General features: G+C 50.0%; 1 protein-coding gene across 1 annotated transcript in view; it reads left to right on the plus strand.

Annotated features, from left to right (window-relative positions):
- Window positions 1-18,321, plus strand: part of OTOP1 (otopetrin 1) — a 33,351-nt gene extending 15,030 nt beyond the window's left edge. Inside the window, exons 3-6 of the mRNA XM_036110524.2 lie at window positions 536-594; window positions 5,651-5,781; window positions 9,816-10,744; window positions 18,151-18,321. Of these exons, the coding sequence (XP_035966417.2) occupies window positions 536-594; window positions 5,651-5,781; window positions 9,816-10,744; window positions 18,151-18,321 (1,290 nt within the window). The remainder of the gene's footprint in view (window positions 1-535; window positions 595-5,650; window positions 5,782-9,815; window positions 10,745-18,150) is intronic.
- The last annotated feature ends 1,607 nt before the right edge of the window (window positions 18,322-19,928 follow it).

Below are 19,928 nucleotides of genomic sequence, written 5' to 3' on the forward strand. Positions count from 1 at the left end.
ATTTGCGCACAGGTCCCACACCAGCCTCCCCCATGGGCGCCAGCCCTGTGCTGCAGCTTATGGCTGTTTGGCCAGCGGCCTGGGTGGTGCACGGCACACAGGGAAATGAAGCGCCGGCCTAATTCAATCTGCTCGTCATTTAAAGCACTCAAAATTTGGTGTCAGGCCACTGGCGTAGGAACTGTTCGGTGGATAGTTCTTGGAGGAAGCCTAACACAGGTGATAGAATCGGGATAACAGGGCTCATGACAGGCAGGCTGCCACTCCCCAAGCCCCATCCCCTCTGACAGCTTCAACCTGTCCTAGAAGCTCTTCCTCCCAAACCTGGAAGCCTCACTCGGTTCTCACCCCAGGCTCCCGGAGCACGGTCCCCACTGGGGGATGGCACTGACACCTGAGATGAATCTGGGATGGGAGGTCACTGAGGTCCCCAACATCTTCCCATTCTGTTTCTGCAAGTTTCATAGCTTCTCAGCGTGCAAATATAACGATGGTTTTCACTGATGCATCTTTCTTTTCTTCCTTTACTTCCTAGGTGTATTTTCTTTGGGGGCATGCAAAGGATGTCATCCAGTCTTTCAAAACCCTGGAAAGGTAAAAAACATGGGAATTGCTTTACTGTTGAATTTGGTGTACGTGTAGAGCAAACAAACTCATCGCGGCCATCGATCTGGGTTGTAAATATGAGACCAACTCTCTCCTCCATCCCGACAAGCAAAGCCCTCACTTGTGGCCTGGGAAAGAGACCCTGCACCATCCTCCTCTTCCTGGGGACGGCCCTGGAAGTAGGACGATGTGGGGTTTCAGTTCCCACGCTGCCATCTGAGACACTTTCCTTTATGATCCTCGGTTTTCCTCATCTGTAAATGGAAATAATAGTAGAGCCAACCTCTGAGGACTGAATGAAGTAATGATCTAAAGCGTGTGCCTGGTGCGTAACAAGTGCTCAGAAGGGTGGGATCTGTTATATCAGTCCCCTTTCTCTCAGCAATTGTGAGGTTCAAGGGAAAGAACCTATAGGATGCAAGGGTGAATTAACAAGATGGGAAGTATTGTTATCATGCAAGAAAGCCCTGGGTGAACACGTACCAGCGAATCAAAGGATCAGCATTTGCTTCCTAGAAAGATCTCTTATATCCGTGAGGAATAGACAACTCCCAGTACCATTTGAAATGACAACAGGTATTTAAAAGATTGATTTATGGATGACCACTGGATAGAACTATTTTGATAGCCTATTGATATGGAAATAACTTTCACCAATCTCCTTAGGCAGAAAGTTCAGCCTCAACAAGCAGTTAAGCATCTAGGGAGCTGCTAATGTGCGCAGAGCCGGCTGCCAGGCAGGGATGATGGGCCCAGGTATCCCAGGCACGTGGTGGGAGGTCCCAGGAGCTGTGCACTGGCAGCCCGTGCTATCCCCCCCCCCCAATAGCTCCCAGGGGTGGCCTTGGCAGTGATCTTTAACCCCCGCCTTAACGGGAGAAGCCACGCCCCCTTGCTGCGGGGCGGGGGGCGGGGGAAAGGGGCAGCAGGAAGGGGCCCGAAGTGGCGCAGATGCTTGGCCTCCAGGGGAGGGGCATGGACAAATGCCGTCAAATGGGACAAATCAGGGACAAATGCGGTCCAGGCCCCGAGAACCCAGCAAAAAGAACTAAGATGCCCGCCACCCAGCGGTAACTACTGTTGATTATAATCTGCTTCTTGCCAGGCTTTCTTCCACAAATAGATATTGTTTTTATTCCTTTTCTCTTTTTCTTCTTGCTCTGCTTCTTCTTTTCATTTTTTTTGTTCTCCTGCCCTCCCATCGGTGGTGTTGGTCTACACCATGGCCTCTTCCGCCTGCCCAGCGCACCACTACCGGGGTTGGTCTCAGCAGCCCCTGCCGTGGTGCTCCACTGGGGCTGGTTGGAGGCCGCCGCGCATGGGGAGGTGTGAGCCACCTGAACGTGCGGCTCTCATGGTCCTGGAGGCTGGGAGTCCAAGATCAAGGTGGCAGCAGGGCTGCTGTCGGTGGCCCGCAGACCCTGCCTCCTTGCTGTGGCCTCACGTGGCCTTGCCTCTGTGCTCAGGGAGAGAGATCGAACTCTGCTGTCTCTTCCTCCCTTTCAAAGGACACCAGGCCTACTGGATTAGGGTCCCACCATTGTGACCTCACTTACCCTTGATTACCTCCTTAGAGGCTCTCCAAATATGGTCACATTGGGGGTCAGAGCTTCGACAGAGGACTTTCGAGGGGACACAAGCCAGTCCATAACAACCGTTGCTGAATGTTTAATCTTTCTGAAAGTTTTGTTGCTGTTATAAATCATACTGTGATGAACATCTCTGGTCAAACATATTTTTGAACATCTCTGATGATTTGCTTGGCTTAAAGTCCTAGAATAGAATTGTTGGGGTCAAGGGCGAGATGTTTTCAACAGATGTGCATTGAGCATCTCATCTGTACCCAGAAACTCCCGGCTGAGTGGAGTGGACTTGCCCACGTAGAAAGCACTTTCTTTTATGCGTTTGCTCGTGAGGACGTCCCTAATGCTAATCTCACCACTTAGAGGCGGTATGACCACGAGCCCCATTTAGCAGGTGAGAAAGCCAAGACTCTGGATGTTGACTTTATAGCTTTTTTTAATGATTTTTTTTATGATTGTTGACTTTAAACCCACTGTGATTTTCACGTGTCGCTGTGACCGCAGAGGCCCTCTGGCTTTGCTGGTGGGTCTCTCTCTTTGCTTTTGTCACTTACGTAATAACAGCCTCAGGCACAAAAGGGTCTTTGGCTTTGCTTTCCACATCCTCGCTGCCCAGGATAGCAGCCACCAGCCACCTGGGGCCACTGAGCCCTCGAGCTGGGGCTACCTCCAGCCCAGATGTGCGGGAAGTATAAAATACGCACCAGATTTCAGAGACTAGGATGACAAACAGAATGTAAGATATCTCACTAATACTTTTTGTTGGTATTGCTTATATGTTGATATCATAGCATATTCAATAGATTGGGTTTCAGAGAAAATTATTCCAACCATTTTCACCTGTCCCATGTCTTACCACGTTTTAAAAATGTGGCGGCAAGAAAATCTAAAATCACACGTGTGGCTGTGTCTCGCACCATCGGTGTGTGGACAACACTGCTCTAGGCCTTGCACCCAGACATTTACCACTCGGATCTGTCATCTGAAGGATCTCCAAGGGATGGGACGCCGTGCTGTGCTTGTTGAGTGATTGGACACAAGTCTCTCCCTGTCTTGGGGCCCCTTTGCTAACCCGGATGGAGAGAGGCTTGAACAAGATAGGCATAGAGCTTAATTGAATCTGTTTTGTTTGTAGGGCAAAGTGTTAAAACACTTTTGAGTTACTTGCCACCTTCAGGTTTTAGATTTAGACTTCTCTAGAAAAATTAGAAGATTTGGCAATCCCATAAGTGCGTACAACAAAGGGTTAGAGCTGAATGGGGGCTGTTCCCTCCGTTTGCTACAGACCCCAGCACTCCCTAATGTGGCCCAGATCTGCCTTCTTCATTCACATTTCCTGCCAGGCCCTGAAGGCTTCAGAACTTACCACTCCGGGACTTGTTTCCCCCCACCGCCCAGTCTTTTGAGCCAATATTCCACTGTCCCATGCTTTTAGTATGTCCTGGGACTTTTCTCCTGATCTAAGAATTCTCTTTAACTTGCTTGAGTCCTTTTCTCTTCCCCAGGGTGAGGTTTAGAGGAACAGGAGTTCTGAAAGCAGAGCTGAGGACATATACTGAGATTAGAAGTGGCTCATGGAAGCCTTGTCTTTGTTGTATCAGCCCCAAGTATGAGAAGGGTGGCCTGGCATGAGGAAGTGATGTCTGCCTTTAGTTTGTAGGACAATTCCAGGTCAGACCAGCAGGAGGCTGCCAGCTTGCGGGGAGCTTGCACGGCACGCCAGGCTCTGGCTGCAGGTGGCATGGACATTATCTCATCGGGTTCAGTGGGCCTGGGATTGGACAGGGCCGTTTGGCCCAGGAAAGAGGAGAAGAAAAGGGAGCTGTGTGCATTATAAGTAAAAGAAAAGGAAGCCCGAGGCAAACAGCATTGTCTGCATTTGTCCAAGGATCTATCCAGTGCCTCCCAGCCGCCCCAGGGCAGGCTGGCCATAATCGATAGAGCTGGGCAAGCTCAAGGGCGAGCAGATGGGCAAACACCTGTCTCCTTCTCCACGTGTGCCTGGTCATTCTGCAGCTGTCTAAAGAAGCCAGGGTTCAAACGAGGGAAGTTTGGCTTGCAGTCGCTTGTGGGAGCCCCAGAGGGGTCGGCTGGGGTTAACCCTCAGAGGAGAGGAAAGGTCAGGGTTGAGGACCCAGTTGTACCAGTTTTCCTGCGGGCAGATCGTGGACAAGCGTGCTGTTGGTTAGACGGGTTGGGGCATGCTTCCTCTGGGGCCTGTGCTCTCCACCCGAGGAGCCAGCAGCTCTGCATACTTCAAGGATGCCTCTCCAAAATCACCAGGATTTGCTGCTGCTGCTACGTGCAAGGCCCATTGTTAAGTGCCTGGAGACTACCAGTGTGCATACATCTTAAACCTCAAGCATGGGGAGACTGGGGGTTTTGAGACAGGCTCTGATCCCATTGGAACCATATTCCCCACAGACCTCTCTTCTGTGCCAGAGTCCAGCGTCCACCTTCCTCTTCATCTTCTTCCCGGAAGTGGCGTGGCATTGAGGCAAGGGCAGGCCCTGGAGGTCAGACTAGGACAGCCCTGTTGCTTACTAGTTCTTCAAATCCCAAGGCAGCTACTGCCTTTATTTGTGACCTCAGCCTAATTCCTGAATCTATCTGAGACTCCAGCAGCTCAGCACGTTGCCACAGAACAGACTCTTTCTGTGCTCTCCCTCTGCCATTCTCAGTGGATTAGCGTTTCATCCCACGCTGGTTGCTTCATGGTCACAAGACAGCTGCCAGAATGCCAGCCTTCGTGTCTGTATGCAAGGCTGGAAATAAAGGGGAGAGGGACAGTGAGTAGGCTTTTCTTATTCTCATCTCTTTCATCAGAAAAGCAGAAGCTTTCAGTAGTGCCCAGTAGTCTTGACCTCACATCCCACTGGGCAGAGTGGCCATGCCTAGCTTCAGGGGAGACCAGAGAGCAAGTCTCTGACCTGTTTCAGTTTCCTTAGAGTTAAGTTGTAAGACAGAGGGGATGGATGATGATCATTGGGTTGGCCAGCCAACAGTAAGGGCTTGCTCAACTCTCCAGATTTCCAGTGTAGCCTTTCATCTTTCCCTCATGGTTCTCTCCTCTTCCCTTCTGGAAGAAAGGGTTTGGGGTATGGTGGGGATGGTGTGTGCTTTCAGTAATTTTCCATCACTGGACCCCTGCTTCCAAGACCCAGTTTCTTTTTGTCCCATTGACAATGAGTTGAGTACTGGCAGGTTCAATATTATGACAGAATGCCAAGGCTGTGGTTTTGGAAGTTCCCATGGAACTGCCTCTCCCCATACAGGGACCCACCCAGAGTCTGAGCTGCCTGATGAAACCAGAATCATGGCTAAGAAGGAAGCATGCACGTGTGTGTGTGTGTGTGTGTGTGTGTGTGTGTGAGTGTGCATGCGTGTGATGTCTCCATCTCACCCCATGGGGCTTGGAGCTTCCCAGGGCTGCTCAATAACAGAGGCCTTGTGTTTTTCAGGTTTGGGGTGATACACTCGGTGTTCACCAATCTGCTTCTGTGGACCAATGGCGTCCTGAATGAATCAAAGCACCAACTTAATGAGCACAAGGAACGGCTCATCACTCTGGGCTTTGGGAACATCACAATAGGTGAGTGATAAGAGTTGCCCTGCCCCCATGCTGGACCCTCTTGGAAACCCACAAAGACCAGAATGTTCAGAGATGGAGGGGCAGGGTCCACCCAACTCATCATTGGCCAGACAATCATCTGTTGTTGAAAATTTTTCAAAACCTCCTAAGTCCCTCATCCTGGTTCCATAAGTAGGATGTGCTGAGCATAATTAATGGTTTCTTCGGTGACTCAGGGACTTATCAGACCCAAGGGTTATCATTTAGGGTACCATTTCTCACGGTAGAGTTTGGTATGGAAGTCAATGTCTTTGTTTACAACTATGGAAGATTGGCAGTCATTGTGTTTTTAATTAAGCCTCTATTACCAGTTCATTTGACTAAAAGTATAGCTTTAAAATACCCAGAGAAGTCTAAGGGTTGCCGTTAATTGGTTTTAGTTTGTTTGAAGTTTTTATTGAACTCTTCTGGGCTTGCGCTTTTGGCCCATCTTTATTCCCCCTTGCTCCTATTTGAGAGCCCATGATGCCAATCAACCTACTGCCAAAGTTCTTTAGCATTTATGACCTGTCGCTTCTCTATTAGAGCAGTGGGATGGAGCTGATGGGAATGTGGGGAGGGGAAATGTACCAGGAACCGGATATCCCAGATTTGGATCTTGTTCTCATCACGTCCTGGCTGTGTGACTTTTGGAAGCCATTCAACCTCTCTGGGCCTCCCTTTTCTCATTCATAGAGTGAGGAGACCTGTACCAGGCACTTTCAGGGGGTCCTTCCAGCTTTGATGTATTATACTCTACGCTCACTGTACGACCCCAGGCCCGTCACCGAGGGCAACTTTATTTTTTATTTTTTCAAGATTTATATATGTATTTGAGAAAGAGAGAGAGCAAGGGGGAGGAGGGGCAGAGGGAGAGAGAGGATCTCAAGCAGACTTACCACCCAGCATGGAGCCAGATGCCGGGCTTGATCTCATGACCCTGAGATCACGACCCTGAGATCATGGAAGCCTAATTGACTGAGCCACCCAGGTGCCCTGCGGGCAACCTTAAAACTGTTTCCTCACCAGTTGGGTGGGGATGGTGAAATCAGGGATCCATGCTACTTCTTTACCCCTTAACCCCTGCTCTACCCTGGCAGCCAGCTCTTGGGGAAGTCCTTCTCTTTTCCTTGTTGGTGTCCATAACGGTAACAGCAGTGAAAACAACAACAACAACAAACTTTTATTAAGTGTCTGCTGAGTGTCTGGCAGGCTGCTCTAGTCCCTCCACGTGGCATATTTAATTCTGGACCCAAAACACCGTGGGGTAGTCAGTGTTGACCTTATCATACGGATGAAGCCATCAAGCCACAGAGTAGTTAAGTAACTGGCCCAGGTTCACACAGCAAGTAAATGATTGAACCAGGATTTGATTTGGCTCCAGGAACTTCTTTGGAAAGATGGAATTGGATAAATTTACAAAGAAAGGACTCCATCAGCTCTAACATTCTGTTCATCTGAGCCTTTCTCCTCGATTTCTTCCCCTGACTTTTGCATAGTAGCATACTGGGCTACAAGGGGTGGGAAACTCCTTATGAATTCAAAATTGCAGTATTCTGCAAAGGTGAGGTGATTTGTGCTGCCAGAAAGCTTTCCATTTGGTTTTATACCTGGCATATGCAAATCATAAGCTAAAACAATGACAAAGTGTAGAGAAAAAAAAAATCTACAATAACACCTACCCAGAAATGGAGTTCCATGCTGTTAATATTGGCTTATTTCTTTGCAGTGTCCTATTTATTTATTTATAGTTAAGATCATACTATATATATTCGATCTTTTTTTTTTCTGACTGCAGCCTATAATAAGAAATAGACCTTAAGCTGCAACCTAAACGCACACAGACCTGTGTGTGTACACACATATGTCATGAAATAATAACCTTACCATATTAGAGACACTCACATTTCTATTGTTGCTCATGTCATTCCATTGCATTCTGTTCTATTCCATGGCAAGTCTACTCTGTTGAAAAAATATATTGGCAGCTATTCGCTAAATTGATTTCACAACTGAGTACTGAGCTGTGATATGCATTTAGAAGATACTGTATATACAATTTATTCTTACTTGTTTCCATTGTTATGTAACATGATTATTTTCCTGTATCATTAAAACACAACTTAATTATAATTTTTAATGGCTGCCTACAATTCCATTGTATGGATGTACCAAAATTCACTTAACAGTTTCTAAATTGTTGGGCACTGGAGTGTTTCTCTCTCTGTCTCATGTGCATGCACACACACAAACACACATGCACACACACAGTTTTACCTAATTCTTTGATCACATTTTTGACTTGTCCCTTAAAATAGATCGGAATTATAGGTCAGAGACTATAGCCTTTGTTACCTATTTTATTATTTATTTACAGCATTTTCTCTCCTTGTTATGAAATAGTTCTTTTTTTAATTTAAATTCAATTAGCCAACCTATAGTACATCATTAGTTTCAGGTGCAGTGTTCAGTGATTCATCAGTTACGTATAACACCCAGTGCTCATCATATCACGTGCCCTCCTTAATGCCCGTCACCCAGTTTGACATAGTTCTTTAGACCATTGCCAAGTGCCTTCCGGAAGGTGATGCCCACTCGCGCGCCGACCGTTGGTGTTGGATGGCACCTGTCTCGCGCTACACTTGCAATTATCTAATATTCTCAGGAGCGAAATCTTTGCTAATGAGAAGGGGCATTTTCCCTCACAAAGTTATTTTTTGAAACAATAATTTAGGGGCACCTGGGTGGCTCAGTTGGTTAAGCGTCTGACTCTTGGTTTTGGTTCAGGTCATGATCTCAGCATCATGAGATCCAGCCCCGTGTTGGGCTCCATGCTCAGCAGGGAGTCTGCTTCTCTCCCTTCCTCTCTACCCCTCTCCTCACTTGCACTCTCTCTCTCTCTAAAATAAATAAACAAATCTTTAAAAGAATCCAATAATTTAAAAAATGACACACGGGGATGCCTGGGTGGCTCAGTCGTTAAGCGTCTGCCTTCGGCTCAGGTCATGATCTCAGGGTCCTGGGATCGAGCTCCGCATCGGGCTCCCTGCTCTGCGGGAAGCCTGCTTCTCCCTCTCCCACTCCCCCTGCTTGTGTTCCCTCTCTCGCTGTCTCTCTCTCTGTCAAATAAATAAAATCTTTAAAAAAAATAAAATAAAATAAAAAATCACACATGTAAATCATATTCACAAAGAAAGTTTAGAGAATACAGGGAAGCAAGTAACTAGTTACTAGTAACAAGTTACTACAAGTAAGTAACAATGGACACCTTACACTTACACAATGTTACATGTCAATTATATCTCCATAAAGATGGGGGAAGAGACAAGATAGAACTTTCTTCTACTGAAAAAGAAAAGAAAAGAAAAATTCCCTGCCATTTTCCCACCCAGATCTAACCATTGTTAACCTTTTAGCTTATATCTTTCCAGATTTTTTCTGTGTCTATCTATCATCTATCATCCATATACCTATAGTTTATAAAAATGGAATCATATTCAGGGGCGCCTGGTGGCTCAGTCGTTAAGCGTCTGCCTTCGGCTCAGGTCATGATCCCAGGGTCCTGGGATCGAGCCCCACATCCGGCTCCCTGCTCGGCGGGAGGCCTGCTTCTCCCTCTTCCACTCCCCCTGCTTGTGTTCCCTCTCTCGCTGTGTCTCTCTCTGTCAAATAAATAAATAAAATCTTTAAAAAAAAAAAAAAATGGAATCATATTCTATCCTCTTTAGCAAGCTTCTTTTGTTCAGCAGAATCTCGTGAACACCTTTATATGTTAAGTAAATTTCCACAATACCATTCACAAGGGCTGATGTATGGATAAACTCTGATTCATGCAGTTAGTACTCATGGCTGTCAATATAGCCATGATATCAAACATGACAATAAGCCACCAAACAAAGCTTTAATTCCATGGGAAAACCCACGTGTGAATCCTCAGTGAAAATATTTCCTTGTGCTTTTCCACTTGCCCACTGACCATGCTAACTGCCCTCCGATGCGTGTCCTCTGGCCCCCAGTCTTGGATGACCACACGCCTCCGTGTAACTGCTCGCCCCCGACGTTCTGCTCTGCCATCTCCCAGGGGATCTACTACCTCTACCCCTTCAACATAGAGTATCAGATCCTGGCTTCCACGATGCTCTACGTCCTGTGGAAGAACATCGGACGCAAAGTGGACAGTCAACAGCATCAGAACATACAGTTCCGATTTCCCGGGGTCATGGCGGGCTCGGTCCTGGGCCTGACCGTGCTGGCCGCCACGATTGGGATCGTGGTGGTATATCTGATTCAGATCGGGCGCTCCAAAGCCAAGAGCGAGTTGGCACTCATCATGTTCTACCTGTATGCCATCACCTTGCTGATGCTCATGGGGGCCGCGGGGCTGTTCGGAATCTGGATTTACAGGATAGACGAGAAATCTCTAGATGAGTCCAGAAACCCAGCCCGCAAACTGGACGCGGACCTCTTGGTGGGCACTGCCTCCGGCTCCTGGCTCATCTCCTGGGGCTCCATCTTGGCCATCCTCTGTGCTGAAGCCCGCCCCCCCTACACCTGGTTCAACCTGCCCTACTCCATCCTGGTGATTGCCGAGAAATACATCCAGAACCTCTTCATCATCGAGTCCATTCACCGGGAGCCGGAGAAGCTCTCCGAGGACATCAGAACCCTGCGGGTAGTCACAGTCTGCAACAGTGATGCCATACCCCTCGCCTCGTCCTGCCTCAAGAGCGGAGCCGTGGCCACGGACGTGGCTTCCCTGGGCAGTGAGATACCACATGTGGCCAATGGAAACATGCATCTGAGAGAAGGCTGTGGCAGAGAGGTGGAGGAGGGGAGCCGGGAAGGGACCCCGAGCCCAGCCTGCCACCCCCGTTTCCTGCAGGGCCATGCCAAGAGAAGAGTGTTGAGGAATATTGCAGCCTTTTTGTTCCTCTGCAATATCTCGGTAATCTGCATTAAGTTATTTATCTTAAAAATGACCAACCTGTTTTCCTTGCTTTTTTCAAATAAGGAATGGAGGCAGCTTATTAGCAAAATGATTTAAGTGTAAGGTTAAAGAATGAGGCTGGAATGAAAGCCTCTGTTCTACAAATCCACTTACTGTGTACTGTTGTGTGCTGGTGGCTGGGGTTGGGGCTAACGATCGCAGCTGAGAAGACTCAAGGTCTGTAGGTTACCACTCTCCCGAGTGTGATCTGAAACAGGTCCCCCTACACGGAGGTCAGGGAGAGACGGCAGAGAGAGGCAGGCCACTCCAGCTTTGTAGATGATGGTTTTCATAAGCCAAGGGAACTTATATACGAGCCTGTCTTGGGCAAAGACGAGTGGATCTCTGCACCTGTCTGCCAAATTGTAAAAGTTTATATATATACATACAGAGAGAGAGAGAGAGAGGAGAGAGGCCTTAGCTGGGCTTGGTCACGTATACTATACTCTCAACACCACATCCTTATTTCAACACCACTATGTTCTCAACACCACATCCTTATTTTAGGGCTGTGTCCTTGGAGCAGCCTCTGGGAGGGAGAAAGGCCAACAGAACCCAAATTCCAAGGACAGGGGAGGAAGTGAAGAGCCTCTGAGTGCCCCGGTCCAGCTCAGGGGTCAACCGGCAGTCACATCTTTTTTGATGACCTTCTCCAACAATCTCTTCCTCAGAGAGGTCACAATCTAGGGCGGGGGGACACAAGGGAAAAATATACAGTGATTAGGGCAAGTGTTGGGACAGGTATGTGCAAGGTGTAATGGGAACATGGATCCAGGGAGGGACTTCAATGAGTCAGGGATGCTTGAAGTGAGGCCCAGTTTCAGTTAGGAGTGCTTTTGGCTGCAAGGAATAGAAAGCTTGGCCAGCAGGATCTTCAGTCTTAAAGATAAGAATTCTGAAGGTTGGCTACTTGGGGTTGGCCTGGCAGCTGAGCCCTATCATCAAGGATCCAGGTACTGTTCATCTTTCCACCTCACCATGCTTAGTGTGATGCTTGTTGCCACATGGTCAAAGGTGGCTGCAACAGCACCAACCATCACATCTGGGCTTAAGACATGAAGAAGGAGAGAAGTACTAGTGCCAGGCAGTGGCTTTCACATGGCTACCTCTTGCTGCAGGAGAGGCTGGGGACGTGGAAGGTTTGCTTTCCAGCCTCTGGTGGAAAGCAGCAATGTAGAAGATGTCCAGTAACTCAGTTTTGGCTGGCTCTGTGTCCAGGAATGGCTGGAAGTTTACCAGGTGGCCAAGGCAAGCAAAAGCGTTTGGAGCAGAGGGCACATGATGTTCAAAGGCACAGAGGCAGAAGACATTCTGGTCCATTTGGGGAGCAGCACGTAGTTTAGCATGAATTCCATAATGTCCAGGAGAGCAGTGGTGGGGGAAAGAGGAAGGCGGGTCCAGTTAGTGGGTCTGGCTTAGCGAACTTCATAAGCCTGGCTGAGTCTGGTCTTTATGCTGGAGGCAATAGAGGCCCCTCTCGGTTTGTGTTGTGGAACGATCCCCTTAGCAGCAGGTGCGAGAAGGCTGGAGAAAGGTAAGCCCAAGGGCCGGGACACCTGAACAGAAGCCCTGCATCTGCCCAGATGGGAAATGATGGGCACTTGATCCAGAGCAGTGGGCCTGAGGATGGAGGGAAGAAAAAGGAGCAAAAAGCACTGTGTTGTTGGGATTTGTTCTAGAGATTCACAGAAGGATGCCAGGGCTCGGTAGAGAGGAGGGGGGAGTGGCCCCTGGTACCACACAGGCCTCTCGATGACCGTGGCTGGTGGCATGGCGGGGACGCCCCGACCGCGGGGCCTGCCTGCTGTCATGGTCATCAGCAACCTACTGCCAGCTTCCAGGTCATCCGGGCCACTCTGGTTCCCATCAGCTGCTGGCTCTTGAGCTACCTCATTTCAGTTGGTGCATGCCCGGGCACTGCACGTTCTGATCTGACTCTAAGGCCACAAATTGAGAGGGTCCCTCTGAAGCCATAAAGGCCACGTGTCTGCCCATCAAATCTGATTCTTGCTTTGGGTCCCCCGGACCTCGGTCCCCCTCCGGGTCGGCAGACGATTCCGAGGAGCTCTGAAGGAAGAAGGGGGTCCCAGAAGAGTGTGGCTCCAGGTGGGCCCTCCTCTTTCATCGAATAGGCATTTATGGAGCACCTGCTGTATGCTGGGCACTATGCGGGGGCAGCAGTGGACCAAGGAGTTAAACGGGAAGACGAGAGAGATCGATATTAGTGACCACAGCGGGGCTGCGTTTTATGTGAGGCTTGTATTCCCGAGAGGGGTGTATCAGCTCATCTTATAGGGTCAGAGTTGGTTGCAGAACTCCCCTAAGGCGTATCATCTTTGTTCCAAACCCAGAGGGGTGAATAGATCTCTTTTCAGCAAGTTCAGGAAAGCCACTTTCCCCCTGGGTTCTTTGCTTGACCGCTGCTGAGGAACTTGGCTTGCAGGTGTGGACGAGCTTGAAGACAAAGAGCAAACGCAATAGTAGAATCAAGTGGCAACTGATGGTCTGTTGGGACCCAGAGGCTAGACTCGGGGCTCTGTCCCAGGTGGGGGACACGTGCTGTCTCTTCATGTCTGAGCTCTGCCCCCGATGTCCCCAGGCCCTGCCTCTGTTCACTGGGCAGTGAGCCTGAGGACAGAAATCATTGCTGGGTGATTGCGAGGGCGCCGCCAGCTGACTCCATGGGCAGCACTCGCAAGCCTGTGGTGGGTCCCATGGGAGGGCATCTGACAGAGGGCGGGAATCGCTCTGCTCCAGGACCAGGGGCTGGTGTCCAGGTGGGGACAGCAGCTGGCCGTGGAGTGGACAAAGAAGGCTGGTGGGGGGGGACGATGGAGTTTAGGGTGTGGTGGGAACACAGGGGTCTGGAGAGAGGGTGGCGGGTGAGGGTGGGGGAAGCCTGGGCAGAAGGACAGGCACAGGAGGAGATGCATAGCCAGGCAGGACTTGCTCTAAGTGCTCCAGGAGCAGGAAGGGAAACCCCAGGTGGTGAGTGAGGGCGGGCAAGGGGAAGGATGCGTGAGAGGCGCCAGGGCAGACCACGCAGGGCCTCCTGAGCCACGGCCACAGCCAGGACAGAATCCTCAGTGCAGCAGAAAACCACCGAAGGGTTTCAAGATACGGACGGGATCTGATTCATGCTTCTTTTCTTTTTTAATCCAGCTCAATTTTTAATTGTAGTGAATAGCACATAACATAAAATTTACCATTTTAATGATTTTATTTATTTATTTTTAAAGATTTTATTTATTTATTTGACAGAGAGAGATGAGCTGGGGGAGCTGCAGGCAGAGGGAGCAGGGAGCAGAGCAGGGAGCCCCACGCGGGACTCGATCCCAGGACCCCGGGATCATGACTTGAGTCAAAGGCAGACTCTTAACCTACTGAGCCACCCAGGTGCCCCCCATTTTAACCATTTTAAAGCCTACAGTTCAGTAGCGGGAAGTCCATTCACGCTATCGTGCACCGCCTGCCACCACCCGTGTCTGAAGCCTTTCCACCTTGCAAACTGCAGTTCTGTAGGCATGAAACAGCCCCCATGCCCCCCACCCTGGCTCCTGCCACCGCCACCCCACCTCCTATCTCTGTGAGTTCGACCACCCCACGTAGCTCATGTAAGTGGGATCACACGGTATTTGTCTCTTTGCCACCAGCTTATCTCATTCAGCATAACTCCCCAGGGTCATCCATGTGGTAGTGTGTGAAGGGGGGGAGATGTCAAGAATGATGCCCCCATTCTGACTTGAGCTCTTGGGGAGATGGTGATGCTGTTTATGGAGACTGGAGACTCTGAAGGGGAGGCAGGCTCGGGGAGGGCCCGGCCTGGAAGGAAGCCCCTGAGTTTAGTACTGGACATGTGCATTTTTGCGGTGCTTCTGAGACACCCAGGTGAATGTAGCCAACGGGCTGATGTTTGGTTTCCTACTGCTGCGTAAAAAATGACCCCAAATGGAGGACAAAAACGACAGCTGTTTGGGGCACCTGAGTGGCTCAGTCGGTTAAGCATCTGACTCTTGATTTCGGCTCAGGTTATGATCTCAGGGTCATGGGATCGAGTCCCCCATTGGGATTCTCTCTCTCCCTCTCTAAAAAAAATAAAACAACCATAACAACAAAAAACAGCTGTGTGATTAGGTCTTATGACCTTGTGGGTTAGAACTTCTGGCGGGGCTTCACTGGGAAATTCTCCTGTCCCTCACGGCATCAACTGAGGCTGGTGGGCAGGCTGGGCTGGAGGGTCCAAGATCTGGTGGCTGGGTGGGGGTGGCTGGGAGGGCTCAGCAGGACCCTCGGCTGCAGTATCTATATATGGGCTCTCTAGCATGGAGAGTGGGGGTCTCAGGGTTCTTATGTGGCAGCTCAGGGCCCCAGAGCCGACCTGCTGGGAGACCAGAAGTGCCAGTCTTTTAGGGCCTGCCTGTGGATGTGGTGTGGCATCAGTTATTGCCATATTTTATGGGTCAAGCGGTGACAGCATCCCCCAGATTCAAGGGAAGGGGACATAGACCCATCTGCTGATGGGATGAGGAGCAAGAACTCCAGCCAACTTAATAGCAGATGTAAAGATCTAGATTTCAGGAAAGAGGGCCCATCGTCTGTCCTTCCCTTCTTCTCTGTCCTCTGTCTTCCCTCCCTCCTCCCCTCCCTCCCTTCCTTCATTCCTCTCTCTCCTGAAGATCTATCCACTGGGTGTCTCCCGAGGGCCAGCACAGCTGTGTGTGATGGGGGGCAATGTGACTGAGGTCTCGCCTTCCTCCCGGTCTTGGGGCGCTTGCAAATCAGATGGCAGAGAGGACAATAAGCGTCAAGTAAGACACACCTTATAGTGACGTGCACTCCGCAGAGAACAGGTAGAGAGGGTGTGAGGTTGTGCCTGGCATCTGGTTCAGATCAGAAGGCCCAGGTTGCTGAGAGGGGCTTTCTCCCACCACATGATGCGCCATGTGCCTGGGGCCCTGGGGGTGCGGGACATCGGGCAGCAGGGTTAGCGGGTTGGCGAGGGATCAGCCAGCAGAGAGAGGGCTTTATAATCCCAGGTAAAGGGTAGATTTCATTTTAAGTACACTATGAAGACTTGGGGGGCCTTAATCAGGGAAGGGACATGATCTTATTGGCATAAGAAATGGGTCTGGCAGCTGAGTGGTGAATGCACCTGTCCGGGGGTGCGGTGTAAGCCAGAGAGCAGGCAGGAGGCTACTGCAATGGTCCAGGTGAGAGCGGAGAGTGGGGGCCTGGGCAGGTGCACGGGGGCAGAAATGGCTGCATGGCTGCCTGGGCGTCTTGGAGGCACGGTCCTCCAGGCGCGCTGATGGGCTGGGTGGCAGGCGGAGGGTTCTGAGGGTGAGCAGGAAAACAAGGATGACACCTGGAAGTTTGATAATGACGGGGAGGAAGATGTTGCTAATGGTAGGGGGTTAGTTTGAGATGCAGGTTAGACACCAAGCAGCCGGTGGCGTCCTCGAGGGTGGAGCAGGTGGGTGAGTCAGGCTCGGGAGTCCTCAGCCCATGGTGGGTACTTACAGCCAAGGCTGGGGGAGCTCATCCAGGGGTCACGTGTGTAGAGGAGAGGACCCAGGGATGAGCCCCCCAGCCAACCGTGAGAGACTGAGCAAAGGAGGAGCCAGGGAGGAGTAGCCGGAGTGGTGGGAGAAGCCTGAGCAGAGCCTGAGAACAGGGGGCCAGAGATCCGAGGTAATGCTTGTATGGAGAGGCCAGTATCAGTCAGCTCCTGCTGTGTAAGGAATCACCCCACACTCAGCAGCTCCAACAACACCTCTTTGTCATGATGTCTGTGGGGCAGGAGTCCAAGCGCAGCTTCGCCGGTGCCTCTGCCGGGGTCTCTCACTGGGAGCGAACGGCCCACCCGGGCGCTGCGGCCACTTCAAAGCGGACTCCTGGGGGTCTTTCCCAAGCTGCTCCTGGTAGGTTGTTGGGCCGAGGGCGTGAGTTCCTTGAGGGCTGCTGGGCCGGGACCTCCCGCGGTGCCTGGCCACAGGGCAGCACACAACAGGGGGGCAGCTCCCTCTCTTGCAGGAGGGCGTGGACAAGATGGACTCTGCAGTCCTTTTGGCACCTAACCTCAGAAGTGACACCTCATGACTTCTGTCATATTCCAATGGTAGAGGCGAGTCACTAGGCTCAGCCCGACTCAAGGGGAGGGGGTTCTACAAGAACATGACTTCCAGGAGGTGGGATGGGGGGGATGTCACCCGAGAGGCCCTGCCACCGTGCAGGGGTGGAGGAGGAGGAGGACCCGGGGCAGAGAGACCGGGGGAGGGGGGACCAGTGTGTGGTTTCCACGAGCAGCAGTGACAATAGGTTACGGCTTTCAGTTTTGCAAGCGTAGTTGGGATTCTATTCTCATCTGAGCCGTGGGAGACCAGTGTCAGTGTTCGCATCTTACAGACGAGGAGACTGAGGGCTTAGAGGGGTCAGATGAGAGTCTGTAAGTGCCACAAACCCAGGTGTGGCTCCAAAGCGTGTTCTCCTCTCCCCTGATCGGGGCGGGGGGCGGGGGGGTTGGTGGGCAGGGTCTGGGCTGTCTCTCTAGGTCAAGCCGGAGAGGAGACCACAGAACTCAGTGGCCCAGGCCCATGTGGCTGGGATCTCCCAGCACCAATGTTGGTGTGTGAAGGCAGGTGTGATAAACAGGTGACCTCTGCTGTAGGCAAACCCTGGGGGCTGTGGGAACACATAGGGGGTTCCTGCCCAGAGGGTTAGATCAAGGAGGGCTTCCTGGAAGGAGTGGTATCTCAGGACTTGGAAGAAGGTAGGATTCAGTCAAAAAGGCAGACAGGGAGCCAGTGACAGAGGAAGAGGCAGGAGCAAAGCCCTGAAGACTTGAGGGAGAAAGGCACATCTGGCTTTCGGAAGCTGGAGTGAAGGGCATGATGAGGGACATGGAAACATGGACAGGCGCCCAGTCACTGGGGGAATTTGGACTCTCTCCTGAAGGCTGTTGGGAGTCCCTGGAGAGTGACAAGCAGAGGAATGACAAGGTCAGATGTGTGCTTTATGAAGATCACTCCCACAGTGGGGTCAGGGGTGGATGGAAGGCGTCCGCTGGAGTTGGGGGGGGCCAGTTGGAGGCATTGTGGCATGCAGGTGGGGGATACTGAGGACTCGACCGAGGTGAGGGCTGTGGGGATGGAGAGAATCAGGTGGGTGTGAACAGCGTTCACTCAGGACGGGGCTGAGGAAGAGAGAAGGGTCAGGTGGGCTGCGTGGATTTGACCAGCTCCGTGGAGACGTGAAATGCAGTGCGGAGACAGGTGTGACTCCGTGTCCCCGAGTCCAGGCCAGCGCCTGGGGGTCATGTGGGGCTTCTGAGGCGGCTGCTAGAACGGGCTCCTCTTCTCTTGCAGCTTTGGATCCCTCCCGCCTTTGGCTGCCGCCCCGAGTACGACAACGGATTAGAGGAGATTGTCTTTGGCTTTGAACCCTGGATAATTGTGGTCAACCTGGCCATGCCTTTTTCTATTTTCTACCGAATGCACGCAGCTGCCTCTCTCTTTGAGGTCTATTGTAAGATATAGTCTGTCCACATCAAAGCCCGAGGAGTGACCTAACAAGAGAATTCACTGGAGCCACCTGGGAATGGCCAGGTTGGGCAAACATTGCCGGACAAAAGCAAGAGGGCTGCCTTTGTCTGCACCAGTTGTGTTTCCTGTGAGCTGGAATTGTCTGTCACCCCAGATGAATGTAAGCAAGTTAGCTCAGCATCGACGAGGCGGCTGAAATCTGGCCTTGGCTAGTTCATTCTGATCGAACCCAAATTATTTTACCTCCTTTTAAATGAGACCCTTTGTTTTAAAAGAATGGGATTCCAGGTTGGGGAAAGAAAAATGATCAGTTTGTTTTTCATAAAAATTGTTTTCTGTTATCATGTGACTACCTACAACTTTTTCTGCCCATCTGAGTAGTATAATCATCCTTACATCTTATCCTTCCCAGGGCTGATCAATGTAGATACAATCACGTTTAGTTCATATTGTACTTTCTGAATATGGTTAAGTTTTGGAACAAAGTTATTTTTATCATCTGGATGGGAATTAGTGTATAGATCAGTATGGAGATGTATTTCTTACCTGGAATTTTGGCACATTTTTGTTTGTGATCATTTGAGGTTTTTTAAAAAATAAATTTTACTGTTTTCTCTCTCACTGTAAATACATATATGCTTATTACAGAAAATGTGGACATTTTAGAAGAATGGAGAGAAAAAAACCACCTCGGATGTCACTGTTCAAGGGACACTTTTCCACACCGTGTTGTATTTCTCTTAGCTGTGTTCCTGCACAGGATTCTTTTCGTTGTTGTCATCATTGTCGTACTTGCCAGGGACGACGTGACAGGTTCAATTTTGTATCTACTTTTTCACCACTTAACAATAGAGCATAAACCTTTCCTTCACATTGTTCCAAACTCTTTGTAAATATCATTTTAATCCTGTATTATAGTCCATCAAGTGGATGTGCCATACTTAGTTTCCTGTTGTTGGTTTTAGAGTGTTTATACTTTTTTGGTTTTTATAAGGGACTCTGCAAAACATCAACTATCTTTGTAAAGCATTTCCTATATAATTGCTTCTATAAGACATAAAAATCAGGATGCCTATTCCAAAGGTTATAAATATTTTAAAGCCTCTTAAGGAATAGTGATATTGGGAAGGCCTTTGTATGTACTTTGCCGTAATTATTTCAAGTTCATAATAAAATCAGTTTACTTAACCATCAATACTAATGTAATCATTTTTTCATCTGAGCGTATTTTTTTGGGACAGCACAGGCAAGGGCTTATTAAGAAACACCAGATTTTTTACATGACTCAAATACTTGATGTTCATTCTAGAAAAAACTAAAGGCAATGGGCAGATGGACTAAAAACAAAGTGGAAGATTGTCTATCAGACCTTCTATTTAGGGAGGTGGTTTTCAGCCTGGTACCATCTTGTCCCCCAGGGGACATTTGGCAAAGCCTGGAGACATTTTTTATTGTGATTGGTTGGGGGGCTATAGGCATCTGGTGGGCAGAGAGCATGGATGCCGCTCAACATCCCACAATGCACAGGGTGGTCCCCACAGCAAGAATTAGCTGGCCCCAAAGGTTAATGGGGTCCAGGTTGAGAAACAGTGATCTAGAGG

This window comes from Halichoerus grypus, chromosome 3, assembly GCF_964656455.1.
Source record: "Halichoerus grypus chromosome 3, mHalGry1.hap1.1, whole genome shotgun sequence".
In the NCBI taxonomy this organism is placed as follows: domain Eukaryota; kingdom Metazoa; phylum Chordata; class Mammalia; order Carnivora; family Phocidae; genus Halichoerus; species Halichoerus grypus.